This window comes from Lupinus angustifolius, chromosome LG17, assembly GCF_001865875.1.
Source record: "Lupinus angustifolius cultivar Tanjil chromosome LG17, LupAngTanjil_v1.0, whole genome shotgun sequence".
NCBI lineage: Eukaryota > Viridiplantae > Streptophyta > Magnoliopsida > Fabales > Fabaceae > Lupinus > Lupinus angustifolius.
This window is the reverse complement of record NC_032025.1, coordinates 20,530,316-20,547,426: the sequence shown is the minus strand read 5'-3', so window position 1 is coordinate 20,547,426 and position 17,111 is coordinate 20,530,316. Positions and strand designations below refer to the sequence as shown.

Here is a 17,111-nt window from a genome sequence, read left to right as displayed (position 1 = left end):
AGAAAATAAGAATGCGGATCGGTAGATATGAACTAGTACTATATAAAAGCAAAACATGTTTGAGAAATATTTAGATAATTGAATAGATATAATTTTTATATTTCAACTTTGCTCTTACTAAAATATGTTTGAAGGATATTCAGGTAATTGAACATGTATAATTTCATTCAATTTAATTTAGTAACTACCATGACATAATTTTCATATTCCAATTTTATTATTTTGTAACATTCCGATAACAACTACAAGAAATTCCCATATGTTTTTTTTATTCTTTTTCATTTGTGTATCATTATTATTTCACACATTCTCGTACTTCTACTTTCTCTTTACATCACCCTATGATGAACAACTTTGACTCACATAAAAAACATCAAATGATACACTAATTATTATTAGAGGCACAAGTTGAGACATTCATAGAAATTTTGTGCATTCAGACACGAAGTGTCGATCGACACGCTAGTATATATAATGAAGGTATAATTATCTTTATATTGTTCGTCATCTATCTATACTATATAAAGACATAATATGACGTAACTACTATCCTCATGTAATTTCTAACTTCTTATTTTGCTCTTTCCATTTTTTTATTTCTTAAAAAAAACCATATAATTATAGGTAACACCAGGGGTGAGCATGAACTGGGTTGGGACAGGTTAAAGTTTGTCCTTATCCAACCCTAAATATTGGTCGGATCATTTTCTGAACTTAGTCCCGACCCTAAACCCGAAGCTACCCAAACCTTAAATATTGACCGGGTCAACCTTTAAACTCGGTCTTGACCCTAAACCTGACTAAATATAATGCATACTCATTTTAGATAAAGTATTTTAGAAAAAAATGCATGTATCAATAGTGTATGAGTTTTATTTCATGTTAGTGCATCATCTATTATTCATGTTTTACCATTAGTTCTTCGCAAAAGAATATATATAAACTTTTATATAAATAGTGCATAATATTACACTATTGTAATAACCTAAGTCGTGTATTTGGAATTATACTTATGAAGCTTTTATATAAACATTGTTGACAACCATTTCTATTTTATGGTTTTCTTTATTTATTTATTTTCGAGTAAATTATACTGACACTCTTAAGTTTTAATGAAATTATACAAATTATCATTTCATTTTTTACATTTACACAAACCTCTTAATTTGTATACTTTTATTACACTAAAACTCAGAAGTATTAATGTAATTTATTCTTTATTTATTTATTAATGGTTTCTTTCCAACTGCACAAAAAATGATATTTTATTTTAATATAAAATTAATCATTAAAAACAGAGAAATTATGGAAGCTTGTTCTGCATTTCTCAGCAATAAAGTTATATATCAATTATGATTAGCATGATTTTTTAGTAAGCTTTATTTACTCTAAACATGTTTTTTTGTACATTATTAGAAAGGAAAAAACATACCCTAAACATTTTTAAGAATGATTTTTTTATATATTTTTACTATTTTATATTGTTTAAGAAACTCAACCAATAATTTAGTTGATATTAATAGTGTAAGACCCCATTAAATTTTTATGTATGTCAAAATATCAAGAGTTTGATTCCTGAATAGTTGTAATTCTATAATGGATACTCGATTAATAAGATGGTCAATAGATTATCAATGTCGAAATACAATTTAATTTGTTATTTTAGTTAGTTTTATATTGGGTTTTTGTTAGTTGATTAGTTAGTTTTTATTTATTAGGTTTATTAATTTTTCTTCGTTGCTCTTCATTATATCTTTTCTATTAAATCAATTCATTTCAATGTCATATAATTCTTCTACTGAGTGAAATTCATATTCTTTCATTGTTATTTGATTTCTAATAAATTTCTTATCCAGGTGAGGAACTGAGGATATAGCATTGGTTGTAGAAAAAATGGACCTCTTGACTTATATCTATAGATGGTAAAACGGGTAATGCTTGCGGGCAAGATATACAAAATTTGCCCATTTGCTCATATCGTCTGGTCCATTTTGTCCGCCAAGTTTGCAGACATTTCCGTTAACCATGCGGGTGACCCATAAACATAATTTAAGGAAAAAATAAGAAAATTTTAAATAAGTTATGATGTAATATGATTTTTAATCCCTAAAAAATTGTAATATAATGTGATTTGTTAAATTTTATATAAACTATAAAAAAAATTGTTAATTTTTTATCTTCAACTACTTTATTTAATTTAATTTCATTTATTATATGACTTTTTTTTAAATTATTCAACAATTCCCGCAGACCGCCCTCAATCCCGTTAGTCCTTTTAAAACAGGTAGAACATTGAATTTTGTCTATTAAACCAATGCGGGCATGCCCACACCCTCTTAAATTTTTTGCGGGCATTTGCAAGGACAGGCTAAACAGTCAGGCAACCTGTTTTATCATATCTGCTTATATCACATATTTTATCTATTTTCTCCATTTTTTTTATTAATTTTCTTTTTTTAATCAATGAAGACATTATATATAAAAGTATAAAGGGATGGACCGTCCTTAAACGACGTGCTACCTACAACCCACAACATGTGTAACTTCCCTTTCATGAATGTTTGGAAAATTTGATGCTGCTCAAAAGACAATAATTAGAGGCCATACTCTCCTAAAGTGCGACCTACAACTAGTTAAGAGGTAAGGGTGTTACAATATATTTTATCACTTTGTTAAAAACAAACAAATCCCATAAACAAATCAAATCTAGAGAACAATGGAACAACAACAACAACAAAAAATAGACATTTCACCATGGTTCTTAATGTGGTTGTGGAAATCGGGGACAATGTTATTAAAGTCGAATTAGATATTAAATTGAAAGAGATTTGATTTAAGGTTTAATCGAATAGATCGAACTAGCATTGACATTATCGATGTAAGTCGTGACTTTTTTTTTGTGCCAACCAATTGCCATTTCTAATGTTTCATTTTTATGTCTCTTTACTATTTTCTCCGTTATGATATTTTGCTTTATTTTATATTTCTGTTCTTAATTGTTTACTGATTCATTTACTTCTACATATAACTGTTGGGATTGTTTAAAGATAATAATTTATCTCTTCTAGCCAGTAAAAATGTGACATGTGTGTTATTTTGTTTATTTTTAAAATATTTTTATAGAAAATGATGAAACATGACATGTGTCATGATTTCACTGACAGGAAGAGATAACTTATCTCCTTATATCAGGAGATACTCCATTCCGTTGTTTGTTTAAAATATGTTATTATATGAAATCTCGTATTACCTAACATTAGACTAAAGTACAATATCAATGTTATATATTGGACTCAAGTCCCTTGTTATAATGTGTACCAGATATAATCACCAAATAGAAACACCACATAGGCATGTGGGTCCATGGGTGTGCTATGGATTGTAATCCTTATCCTCTAATAATATATTGGTAGTGACTCAGCGCTCCCAGAGACATAGACACAATTGGTCGAACCTCGTTACTAAACTCTATTGTTTCTTCTCTTATCTTTATTTGATTGCTTGTGGCCAACGCTACGCAATGTTCGCTTCCGTTGCACCAACAATAACACTATTATATATTATTTTAAAATAATTAAATATTTTAAATAATATTTTGAATATAAAATTTCTTATATTAAATAAAAAGTACTTTTAGCAAACGAATAATTCATAAAAATCTAAAATAATTTAAATTGTTGAAATGATGAATGATTAATAATAAATAAAAATACAGTTATGTAGTGAAGAATTAACAATGAATTTAGAAAAGAACTTTATAATAATAAATCATTAATAAAGAATCCTTAATTAATTAAATAATTTCAACAAATTATACTAATGATGAAGAAAATGTTCTAATAAGTAATTATGTTTGGATCATTATTTAAACTATTGTATGTCTCGTTTCCATTCTTTAAAATTCTTTTATAAAAATCATCTTCCTCGAATTATTATTCAAATGATCGTGATGCTTCATTTTTGTTGTTTATTTTTTAAATATAAAAAATAAACATTTGTGATAAGTTGAATGAAGGGTTGTGATTTTCTCAACTAATCAAACATTTTCGATCCAAAGAACAAATGTAATCTTCATTTTCTCATTGTATCAAATGATACATACTTGATTCCCTTTAAGCAAGGTATCGGGTTCGAGTATTGTGGATAAAAAAAATGTATGCTAGGAGAGTTAGCCACACGTACCTGTAAATGTTCCCGACTCGAAAATGTTACCTCTAGTGCGAGAATACATGTGGGAAACAAAAAAAAGTGATACAAATGAAGAAGGCAAACTCTTATCCATTTACTAAATGTGAGTGAGTAATAAGAGCCAACAAGCTTGACCCAAATCTTCAATATTAATTATAAAGGGTCCACACATTAACATGATACAAATATTCTTTCTATTTAGAAAATGTGATGCATCCTATTTTTCCTTAATGAAATTGCATTTCCCTAATTTAAACAAGAAAAGCATATTCAAAAGTAGGAAAATCAAGAGTGGGAATATTATGCTGTAGAACTTGTTTAATTTTTATTTTAAATTATTTAATTCCAAAATAAAGAAAAAATCTATACTATTTAAAATTTATGGGTAACGAGAATAAAATATCTCATCATGTCGTATCAGGATATAACTTATCTCCTTAAATATATCAAGTGTTTGACACGTCTCTTATTTTTTTATAAATATATTTTAAAATGAAAACTTCTCTTGAAGTAAGAGAAATAAGACACATGTCTGAATGAATTTAAGAAGATAAATTATCTTGCACTATAAAGAAATACTTTATTCTCATGAACTAATACTTTTCGGATGTGTGGTTATCTTTCAAGTATTAACTCTCACTAAACTCTGCACCTTTTGGTCATCATCGTGTGATCTAACGAAATCAGTGTTGTTAATATTGTACTGGTCATCAAACTGGATAGGGTACTGATATAGTGTTATGCCGATTTAACTAGTGGTTCACTAATTAAACCGCATACCAGTGAAATTAGATATAAAAATATAATATATTATCATTAATGTTAAAAAATAAAAAAAAAACCAATATTTTTTTCATTTCACTGAAAAATTAATTTTAAATAAAAATCGGTCGGTATAATCGGTACAGTTCAATTAAAAATCGGCCAGAATGATCAATTTTGACTGGTTTTAGTCTGTTTTAACTAATATAACTACTGTACCGTACTGGTATTGAGACTAGTTCACCAATTTGCCGGTTGAACCGACCAACACGAACCTATTTTCATAACACTCAAGGAAACCTTGGACCAAGACATTGTTGTATACCTTTGAAACAAAAGAAGAGGCAAAGCACGAAAAGGCACGATGAGACTCAAAAATCAAAAAATAAAATTCAACCCTATAGTTCGAATGAAATTAAATTCAATTATTCGTTCCCAAATAAAGCATCACACATTTTTAATGCACCACCACCTTCAAGATATTTCAAATTTTCAACCAAAACCATCGCAATATTAATTTTCCATTTCTCTAACACACTAATCTAATGGCATTATCATCATCATCTTCATCAGATTCAGGTGATGAAATATGGAAAGCACATTCAGCCATGGCGGTTGTTCAATTATTCTACGGTGGCTATCATGTTATCACTAAATTGGCTCTTAACGTTGGCGTTAATCAAATCGTGTTTTGTGTTTTTCGTGATCTTCTTGCTCTTTCAATTCTCGCTCCTCTCGCTTATTTCCGTGAAATGTATCTTTTCTTTCTTTATTACTGTTTTGTTCTTCTTTTATGCGTTAGATATTTCATAATTCAAATTTTTTGTTCCATCTTGTTTGTTTTTTAACCTATTATAATGTTATTGGGGGCGATGATAAAGTTGTTTGTCTGTTTGCGAGTTGATTATCGGAAGGTAATGTACGGAAGAGAAAGATATAGATATGGGAGTCATTATATAATTTTGAGATGACCCTTCCTTCATTTCTTTCTAAAAATCAAATTTCATTTCACCTTGAACAAATAATTCACAAATGGACTCTTAAAGTTAGTTTGAGAGTTGGATTTCGGATGGGAACGGAGAGAAAGGAAAGGTTTGAGAACCATGAAATATACTTGTGAGATGACTTTCAAGCCTTGTTTTTTCCTTCATTCCCTCCAAAATCCAACAACTCCCAAACAAACCCTTAGCATCTGTTTGCGAGTTGAAATTCGGAGGGAGTGAATGTAAAGAGAAGACTTTATCGACTATGAAATACACTTGTGAAATGACTTTTTTAAGTCTTTCGTTTATTTTCTTCCCCTCTAAAAGTCAACGGACAAACAAACCTTAAGAAGGAAGAGAAAATGAAAGCTTCAATGTCATGTCACAAGAGTGTATTTCATGACTTTAGAGCATTCCATTTTCATTCATTATTCTCCAAAACCTAACTTGCAAATAGACAGCTAATGACCAAGAGGTCACGTTTTCAAATACCGGAAACAACTTCCTGTCTTGTGGGATAAGTTTGCAAATATCTAATCTATCCATACCTATCTGGGTGGGAGCATTGTGCATTGGATTGCCGTTCTCGTGAGCATGCTAATTATGATATGTTGTCTGTAGACGGACACGACCACCCATAACCAAGCCTCTGTTGATGTCATTCTTCCTTCTTGGATTAACTGGGTAAGGTTCTTGATACAGCCACATTTTGTTATATAATGAGTGATGAATGATAGTGTTTTATTGATGCGTATGGTATTTTTTTGCTTCTTGTTCCTCAGGATATTTGGCAACCACCTTTTGTTTCTTATCGGTTTAAGCTATACTAATCCAACTTATGCAGCTGCAATACAGCCAGCTACACCAGTCTTTACATTTCTGTTTGCTGTAATGATGGGGTCAGTGAAACTCTTACCAATTTCTGTATATAAATGTTTGTTGAGTTCGGGTGTTTATTGATTAATTAAATTCAGATACACCGGGACATAGAGTAATGCATAACTTAACATGCTTGTTCATGCAGTACAGAAAGAGTGAACTTGCTAAGGTACGAAGGTCTGGCCAAGGTTGGTGGAACTCTTATCTGTGTTTCGGGTGCCATATTGATGGTTTTGTATCGCGGTCCAGCATTGATAGGAGATGCAGAAACGGATCTTGTATCACAAAGCGAAATAAGTGCTCGGGGTCAACCAGAGCCTTCTGGATGGTTAATTGGTAGTTTACAGGATCTTGGTTTAGACCACTTTCACCTCGGGGTTCTTTGCTTCATAGGGAACTGCATGTGCATGGCTGCTTTTTTATCCATTCAGGTACATTTTGTTTTGACACCATTTAAATGGTTATTGATTATAGCATTAAGAAAAAAAACTGTGACCAGTGTCTGTTATTTTTGTCACCCATTTATTAAGCCTCAAATCCCATGTAATGTACAACTTTGGTGACTCTAATAGTTGTCCTTCATAAGAATTTCCTATCTTGACAGATCAAGTTCATTTCACCTTTACTTATCCATCTAAAGAGTGTAGGATTTTGAGAACTATTCCTTTTGATAGGTTGTAAACTCTTTTTTCATTTCCTTTGTTGTTCCGTGAACAGTGTTCACTTACACATAGTGATCTTACCTTTGAGTGTCGAAGTTCTTGTGAAGGATAAGGCTTTTGCTCGGTGTATAATTCTCAATAGAATTAATACTAATTACCTGCTTCTAGATTATTTAAAGGCTTATTAAGGCTTGATCCCTAATTTTGATAAACATAGTTGCATGTTTTTCCCTTTGTGTGGAATACATAGAATGAATTATTTGGAGAGATTATTGTCAACTATGGATTTGACTATAAACTGTTGTATTGAGTTGTAATCTGTTTTTTTAATATAAATTTTCAAATAAATGTAAAACTGTTTTGCTTTGCGCTTAATTTGCACTGTTATGGCATATTTGATGGAAAGAAATGATTAGAATAATCAAAGATCAGTTTCCCACTTCACTTGCTCTATGGCAGTGTTGGTATGTTGTTTGCTGGTGGAAATGGTTAACTGCTGTTGGAGGATTCTTCAATGGTTTTCTTAAAAGGATTCGACCATTGGAGTCTGCTTTGCGGGCTCATTGAATGGAATTGTAAACTTATGTTTATTAAGGCAAAAAATAGTGATCAGTTATGTTGTCACTTCTCTCTACTACTCATTTACGGAACCCCTGTTCATATGTTTGTATTTCATTGGAGTTTTTCATTTCATAGACATCCTGAATCTTAGGCACTAAGTTCTTTTCACATCTACCAATTTTGATAAAAGATTGTTGACTGTGGACTCTGGATAGTTATAATTCCTTTACACACTTCTTTCATTTCCTAAGTCGTTCTCTGAACAAGTTTCACTTGCAAGTTTACTTTAGAACATTGGGGTTGTCTAGGGAAAAAGCTTGGCCTATATTCTCTTTAGAATCAATACTAATTTTTGGTGTTGGTGTTGGTGTTGTTGTCTTCTGACACTCACCTAAGATTTTGGGGCAAATTGTCAGAAGAGTCAGCGGCTCTTGTTGGTTGTGGTGAAGCCTCTTCAATTTGGTTTACCTTTCAGGTTTAGGTGAGGCATGCTTACAGTGCCTTATGAATAAATGTGAAAAACCTACTCATCTAACTTGCTTATTGTGGTGCTAAAGGGGTAAATTAGTCAGCATTTCATATATGTATGAACTAGTTTTACGTCTTTGAAACTCGTAGATGGAAATAGCTTAGGTTTTTGTAAACTGAACATAACTTTTTATTTTCTGTTATGAATGTTGTGCTCGATTTGTTAAAGTATATGGCATATCAATTCATGATTGTCAAATATTTTAGTTTGTTCTTTTTCTAATGTTTACGCATTTTTTAGTGAGGCGTGTGCTTTTAAGCGCCTCTTACCTCATGGTGTTAATTGTTAAACCTCCATCATAAGGACACCTTTCATCTTTGACTACCTTGGCTTTGTCCCCAACTTTTTGGTTGTGTTTTCCAGACTTCTAAGAAACATGGTCACATGTTATTCTCAAACCTTTTGTCTGGAATCAAATAAGATATTTGGAGATTTTGGTGATCAATGGACGAGTCTATACGTTGTTGTATTGAGTAGTTCTGCTTCTTTTTTTTTCATTTGATATAAATGTAATTCTTTGATATCACACTTACTTTGTGTAGCATCTTTGGTTGAAAGGAATGACAACAGTACAATCACTAAAGATTTGTTTTCCCACTTTCCTTGCTTTATGACAGTGTTGTTTGTAGTGTTTGTTGCTGTATTGCATTGGAGGATTCTCTAGTAGGTTTTTAAGGAGATGCTGAGCAACACTGATGATGTTTCTATTCTCCTACGGGAAAAAATATTAATGATAGATGGGATAAGATTACTATGTCTATTGAGTATTAGTTCTAGGTAGTCAATTGCGGATAGCAGAGCGTAACGGACGACCCTAAAAACACTATAGCGGGATAGCGGTAACGGAATAGCCGCTACAACTAAAAAAATATATAAGAGTAATTTATTTTATTGCCTATACATATAAATACACAAAAATACTAACATACATGAAATTAAAGATATAACTTAAATAAACATTCATAACATATAACCAAAATAAGTCTAAGCCTTTAAGACTTTAATATAAGTGTATTATAATTCAAGCTCTAACTTTAAGGCCTCAAAACATAAAGATTAAGCCTCTAAGACTTTAGCAAAATAAATTTAGGCTCTCTTCAATAGTTATCACTATCACCAAGGTAGTCTTCTTCATTAGGTCCACTATCTCCACTACTTAAATTATAGACTTTTTCAGCCACATTTTCATCTCCATAAGCAGATACAGCTTGCTACCTAGAACCAGAAGCAGATATAACTTGCTGTCTAGAACTAGAAGCAGATGCTCTTTGCTGCCTTGTTTGCTGCCTAGTCAGTTTTGATGGCTCACCAACCCCCACTGCATTAGAAACAGCCCCCCAAGTCAAGATATCGTCTGGAAATACATACTCGTCCTCTTCAACCACTTCTCCATCTTCACCTACTCTTCCTGTCAACCACTCATTACAACAATCATCAATGTCATTTAGCTTAATTACAGACAAAAACCAAATCTTGCAATTTCTGTTGCTCAAGTTTGCTCCTCTTCTTTGCATGAATCTGTTTTTACATTTATAAAAAAAATTAGTTTCACTTTCACACTTTACATTTACAAAGTAAAATCATTTAAAACCTATACGTAGCTACTTACTTGCTCAAAAATACTCCAATTACGTTCACATCCAGATGAATTGCAAGTTAAGTTAAGCACTTTCATTGCATTTTTTCTTAAATTTGGAACATGTGTTCCATAATTCTTCCACCACTCAGCAGGATGCAAAGTATCTTTCTGTCTTATGGCTGTCTTCAAGCTAAAGGTTCCGGTAGATCTTCTATAAGAACTTAACTCATTAGTAGCTTTATCAACTTCTTCTTCATCAAGACAGAATCTCTCAATGTATGATACAATCCTAGAGTAACTTCAGAATCATTGTCCATTTCTTCTGGGTTCTTATATTAATGTTTGGGATTAAGGAAATGTCTAGCAGCATGCAATGGATGATGAAGTCGACATTGCCATCTTTTATCAATGATGTCAAAAAGATCATTGTAATTCTTTTCATCATCTTGGAAAGCCCCTATCATAGTTTCCTTCGTTCTATCCATTGCCTCATATATGTAACTCATGGCAGGATGTTTCCCATTATCAACCAGCCTTAATACTTTTACAAGTGGCCCCATGGCCTTGAGACAATAGAGTACATCACTCCAAAATGATGGCAACATCACAATGTCAAATGCCCTTTCCCCCTTGGCGTCTTTAGCTACATTAGAATTCTCCACTCATCCGAGGTGAACATCTTCCTAAGGGCCCCCCTTTTGATCATGCAACCTTTGCAACGTGAGGAAGTTAGTAGCAAATCTAGTAATTCCAGCTCTAATCAATTCTGTCTTCTTGGTGAATTTTCTCAGTGTTCAATGTCATTGTGTGGCTATAGATGAAGCTTACAAGAGAGAAACCTCTTTGTATTGCCCTTTTGACTCTTTCACGTTTTCCAATATCTTCAAGCATTAAATTCACACAATGTGCAGCACATGGAGTCTAAAAGATGTGTCGTCTTCTTGCTTCTAAATATTTACTCGCCAACACATAGTTGCTACCTTTATCAGTCACAACTCACACAACATTTTCTTCTCCAATCTCACATATAAAATAGTCCAAGAGTTCAGCTAGCTTATCACCCGTCTTCATGTACCCAGAATCATCAACACTTTTTACAAACATAGTCCCAAGTGAACAGTTGACCATGAAGTTGATGAGCGGCCTACCCTTTCTATCAGTCAAACATCAGACGTGATTGAACAACCTGAGATTGCACGTTCAATTATATGTGGCTTCATCATCTCCTTTGTGAGCTCGACTTCCTTTTGTAACAATGGAATCCTCAACTCGTGATAAATTTGAAGCTTTATGTTTGGACCATAATTGGCAACAACATCCATCATTTTACTGAAGCTCCTATCACACACAACATTAAAAGGAATTCTGCACTTATAAAAGAACGTGGCTATAAACTGAACAGTTCTTGCTCTTGCTTCTTTGTCAATAGCATCATTTATACTTGATTGTCGTGGAGCTTTTCGATAAATTAAGTCCATGTGGCCTTTTGTGGATTTTGCTCTCTTGGCAGCCCTGGCAGATTCAGCTACAAGCTGTTTTCTGGCCATCAAATCAGCAATTTCTTGCATTTCTGCTTCTGCATCACCAAAACAGTCATGTAAATCCCTATAAATTGTATCTCTATAAGATTTTTTCTTCATAAAAGCATCCATAATTTGTTGTTTTATGCTTGCTGGAATTTCCTTGCAAGCACTTACATCCCCTGTCACTCCCATTTAGTGTTTCTTGGCTCTGGAATTTCCTTGCAACAGGCGTGACAGTAAGCCGCACCACTATCCACTATTTTGTCGCGAGGAGGGGTCGGTGACCTCCGCAACACTGCTATCACACTGCTATTGTGCGCGATTGATAACAAAGTATTAGTTTTTCTTGGTTCACTTGCTTATTAAGTATTTAGTTTTTCCCACTCCACTTGCTTTTTTCCTAGTTTTCTGAATATCTGAATAAAGCATCTAATCAAGTGTTCTTTTGGATAAGTTAGCTTGTCTGGTGGTTGGTATATCCTCTAATTTGTCTTATAACTATAATATGTTGTTATGTTGATCTTGTGTGTTGTTTGGGAGTTTGAAAGGAAAGAAATATTAAGCTCACTACTTTCTTTTCCCTTGTTTAGATCTTCAAAATAAGATACGTGTCGCCCAAAAAACCCTATAGAGGAGTATCGCCACATAGCCTGCACTATTTTGACAAAATTCAGCCAGAATTTGCCAAGATTCAAGGGTGGTTGTGGGATAAGTCAACATGGTGATGACCACTCATCCATGCAAGAGTTAAAAACATTGGCAACAAAATTCTGTCTATCTAGTACTTTTCAAAATAGAATTGCAATCTTAATTATAACTTATAACAGATTCATTTATCTCCCCTAAAAACAAATCCCAAATCAGGCGACGTTCCAATGAAACATTCCCTTTCCCATCTATCTGCATCCGAGCACAATAAATTCACACATATGTTGACGTACAATCGGATAACTTCCCAAAGATATCATGCTTACTCTGCAATTTTAGGATGGCATAAGGTTCTTTATATGTGAACAGTTTGGTACTCTAATTTAATTTCAGGCACCATTATTAAAAAAGTATCCTGCAAACCTCTCTGTCACAGCATATTCGTACTTCTTTGGAGCTTTACTGATGGTGACAACATCATTCTTCGCGACTAACGAGTCAACTGACTGGAGTTTGACGCAATCTGAAACAATTGCTGTTATTTATGCTGTAAGTCACTGTAATTTTAGTTCAACCTTCATTTTAATGAGCCATTTTAGTTATGTTATTGCTGTATCACTTTGGTCCATTTTCCTTATTTGTTGTTTGGCACTGTTTTATTCTTGAACATTTCAGTTGTGAGTCATTATGAGTTTTTGCAATGAAGCCATTTTCACATTAGAAAGTCCGTCGAAGTCACGGATTTAATGTTAAGATGGGACCATTTTGCCACCTGTTAAAAATTGAAACTGTTTTACTATAAGTGAAAAACTACAAAATCCTAGTCATAAAATGACAGCAGATTATGGTTTGTTTGTCAACGATCTTTAAACAAATTACTAGACTGGTGCTGTCTATATTCTGAAGAACTGTTTCTTCAATGGAGCAGCATACTTCGGAATAAGATGGGATTTTTCGATTATGGTTTGTTTGTTTTTTTTCTGGTGAAGCAAGAGTAGGAATACATCGCATACATTTATAGATGCGAAAGAGTCATGGATATGTTATTGAAAATTGTATTTCTCAATATTCCCCCATTTGAAGAAGTGAAATCTCATGTTTTCTTGCATTTTCGATATTAGCGAACTTCATATGAACTTTTAACTAAACTATTTTGGAGGACTGTTAACATGCCGGATTCTGTCAAATGTTTTCCTTGTTCAGGGAGTTATTGCTTCTGCTCTTAACTATGGACTCATTACTTGGTCCAACAAGATCTTGGGGCCGGCGATGGTTGCTCTTTATAATCCACTTCAACCCGGCGCTTCCGCACTCCTGTCCAGAATCTTTCTTGGAAGTCCGATTTACATGGGAAGGTACATCTATTATTTCCAAGTTCCTGCTGCATTGTTGATTTAGTTTGCTATAAGCCTACAATCAATTTTCTTAGGATTTACTGAAATGTCCTATCCAAGGTTTTAAATTGCGGTCGGCAACTGAAATTGCTGCCACAATATTGCATTTCTGAGAGTTCCCAGAATCGTATCGCGACAGCAATTGTTGCCACATTTGCAATAACGCAGCCGGAATTTAAAACATTGGTCATATCTAATCGATCTTCCCGAACTTTTCTTGATTTTTTATCGACGACAACAGCATCTTAGGGGGATCTTTAATCATTACTGGTCTATACGCGGTTACTTGGGCATCTTATAGAGAAAGACAAGCAGCTTCTGTGGCTATTCCTGTGAAGAATTCATACCAGAGAGGTCATATTTTCTCAGGCCACACAATCTTACCCACAAAGCCTTCTGATTAATGAACATGAATTATGCAATGCCATGCAAATGTTGTCTATTTTTCCCTTACAATTATATTATATGTAGTTGCTAATTGAATTTTTTGTTACAAAAAAAGATGAGGAATTTATTGACCAATTTGACAAGGGTATCCATCATGAAAATCAGCTTAAAATTAAAATCACTTTTAAACAAGAATGAGACAATGAAGATGTACACAATTTGGATAAAATTTGCTTAAGCTATTTACAATAAATAAGATTTGCTTCAAATCATATTTGTTAATTTTCATAATGTTTAAGGGATTCGCTTATTTTTTTATAATAAAAACTAAGATACCTTGAGTAAAGATATCTTACTAATCCATTTATATTTTTTATATAAGAGAAAATAGTTGTACTAATAATATAAGAGTTTTTTATATCATCAATATATTATTAATCATTCAAATCTTAATAATCATTGATCCTTAAATAAATCTATTATACATAAATTTAATCAAATCAACTGTTAGATTAAAAGTTCATATATTGTTGATTTCATATATACTTTGCAAAAATAAAACATGATTTAGTAATCCATTTATTTAGTTATATATATATATATATTATTAATTAGATTAACATAATATATATCTTTAAAATATATAAAAGTTGAAGTGCTGAATTTTTTATTTATAGATGTTCAAATTTGATATAAATGATTTTGATGAAATACAATTATTACTCGATTGATGGACCAACATAATTTATATTTTTATAAAAATGACTCATTTTGTAAGAATTGAAATAATTTAAATTATTACAAAGAGAAATATCATCTTTATTTTAAATATTTAAAGACAAAATAACCTTACCCATAAAATATGATTATCTCTCATAGAACACATTAATGATTAAAACAAAATACCACTTATGGGCAAAATCATTTCAATATATGACATTTTTAGAGAAAATTACATTTACACTCTACAAATTTTAGCTTAATTATATTAAACATTATATTCACCTCATCTAAGGGGAGAAGTCAATGCAATTAACTAAAATTATATACATATATAATTTTAAATTATATATATAAAAAAAGAATACTAGAAAATTAACTAAAATATAATTATTGCTTGATTATTAAATTAATTAAATACAATTTACCATTAATATTCAACATGGCAATATCTCATCATATTCAACATTTTATAACTTATACTAAAAATAAATAACTCCTTATCCCACCACTAGGTATTATCTTCGAAATCATAGCCAAGTCACACATTCATTCTTTATCATATATAGACATGCTTTGAACTATTCCATTTTCCAAATGTTTGATTTAATCATCAAATAACACAAAACAACAACCTTACATTAATTTTCTCTATACCCTCTTCCTTATTCTTCAAACCATTATTACCATGTCTTCAATACTCAAAGCTGATCAAATAAAACAACTCAATGACATATTTAATCGATTCGACATGGATTCCGATGGTAGTCTCACCCACCTGGAGCTCGCCGCCCTTCTTCGATCCCTAGGGATAAAGCCGAGGGGCGACGAGCTCCATGCATTACTATCCAACATGGATGACAATGGAAATGGATATATAGAGTTTGATGAGCTTGTTCATGCAATCATGCCTAACATAAATGACAATGTTCTCATCAACCAAGAACAACTTTTGGAGGTTTTTCGATCTTTCGATCGTGACGGAAATGGTTACATCACTGCTAAAGAGCTTGCTGGATCCATGGCTAAGATGGGTCACCCTCTTACATATCATGAACTTTCTACAATGATGGCTGAAGCTGATAGCAATAGTGATGGTGTTATAAGTTTTGATGAGTTTGCTACAATTATGGCTAGGTCTGCTTCTGATTTTCTTGGTGTTAAGGTTGCATAGATTATAAACACATGAATCCATGAATCATAGGGTTTGATTTGTGAAACATTTTCTATGTCTTTTATTTTTATTCTTAGGATATTGGTGTTGAGAATTTGGTGAACACAAAAGTCAAAAAAGTTGAATGATTGACTATGTTTATGTTTCATATGATTTGTTATGAATGTTCTTTTTTTAAGAGTGTACGATAAAAAAGAGTCAGAGATTAATATTTTATCAATTAACATAATTTATGATAGAATATTATGATATTATTCAATTTATATAGTCGATCTCACCTAGTACGATAAATACTTGATTGTTGTTGAATATGTATTGACATTAAAAGTCAATGTAACAATTTTAGGTAGCATATTTTTCTTTCCATTTGCTTAACTGAACAATTCAATGTGATAATTTTAGTTACCATCTATTTTGTTTCCCCATATTTTGACTATCTTTTAACCCATTATTGATATTATTGAAAGTTCATAAAAAAATTCAATGATGAATTTGAACAACTAATATATATTACTATTATTTCAACAATTGGGAAAAATAATAAGGGTCTCACCTCTTCTCATTGTTTACTGTGTATAGAAGCTAAGTTGTTAAAAAGTTATAGAAATTGGTTTGTAAAACAAATATTTTGAAGTTTTTTTTTTCATATAAAAGGAATTTGGATATTTTCAAGTATAGGAAGATCCATTACCATATTCAAATTGTGATATATGGCAAAAATAAATATCTATAGATTTTAACTTATTTTTAATAAAATAATTTTTTAATTCGAGAAAGTCTCATTTTCTATTATAATCCAGTATCGGAGAGGAATTGGACTCTATAAAACACATGCCAACCTGTAAAAATAGGGTAAAATCTTCAAAGTTGATTGTTTGGACAAGAAGAAAATTCAGAAGTTTAATAGGATCTGCATAATTAACCTCTAATGATAATGCACACACTTAATTATTTGCCCAAACATAATTAAAGTAAAAAAAATAATTTAATTCCTTAGGAGGGAATGATCAAGTGACTCAACTTGTGGTTCAAATGGAGGATGCAATTTGGTATTCATTAGAGATATTTGTACACCTAATTCGAATTGCGGTAACGATTGTGGTGATAACTCTTTAGTATTTA

The 17,111-nt window shown here is 31.9% G+C and overlaps 2 protein-coding genes across 2 annotated transcripts; both read left to right on the top strand.

Annotated features, from left to right (window-relative positions):
* On the top strand, positions 5,496-14,230 carry LOC109331262 (WAT1-related protein At4g19185-like). The gene is made up of 7 exons (XM_019565649.1): positions 5,496-5,704; positions 6,555-6,617; positions 6,716-6,832; positions 6,958-7,243; positions 12,708-12,863; positions 13,518-13,669; positions 13,950-14,230. The coding sequence occupies exons 1-7, from the start codon at positions 5,496-5,498 to the stop codon at positions 14,110-14,112; spliced, it is 1,146 nt and encodes a 381-aa protein (XP_019421194.1). The 3' UTR covers positions 14,113-14,230.
* LOC109331264 (probable calcium-binding protein CML16) lies at positions 15,399-16,117 on the top strand. Its single transcript, XM_019565653.1, has one exon. It carries the CDS (start codon positions 15,504-15,506, stop codon positions 15,987-15,989), a length of 486 nt encoding a protein of 161 aa, XP_019421198.1. The 5' UTR covers positions 15,399-15,503; the 3' UTR covers positions 15,990-16,117.

What these genes read in the sequence shown, in the direction of transcription:
- LOC109331262 (XM_019565649.1), top strand. Translation starts at nt 5,496, where the DNA reads ATGGCATTATCATCATCATCTTCATCAGATTCAGGTGATGAAATATGG. An exon ending in CTCGCTTATTTCCGTGAAAT is followed by an intron (nt 5,705 to 6,554) that starts GTATCTTTTCTT and finishes TGTTGTCTGTAG; the next exon opens with ACGGACACGACCACCCATAA. An exon ending in CTGCTTTTTTATCCATTCAG is followed by an intron (nt 7,244 to 12,707) that starts GTACATTTTGTT and finishes ATTTAATTTCAG; the next exon opens with GCACCATTATTAAAAAAGTA.
- LOC109331264 (XM_019565653.1), top strand. Translation starts at nt 15,504, where the DNA reads ATGTCTTCAATACTCAAAGCTGATCAAATAAAACAACTCAATGACATA.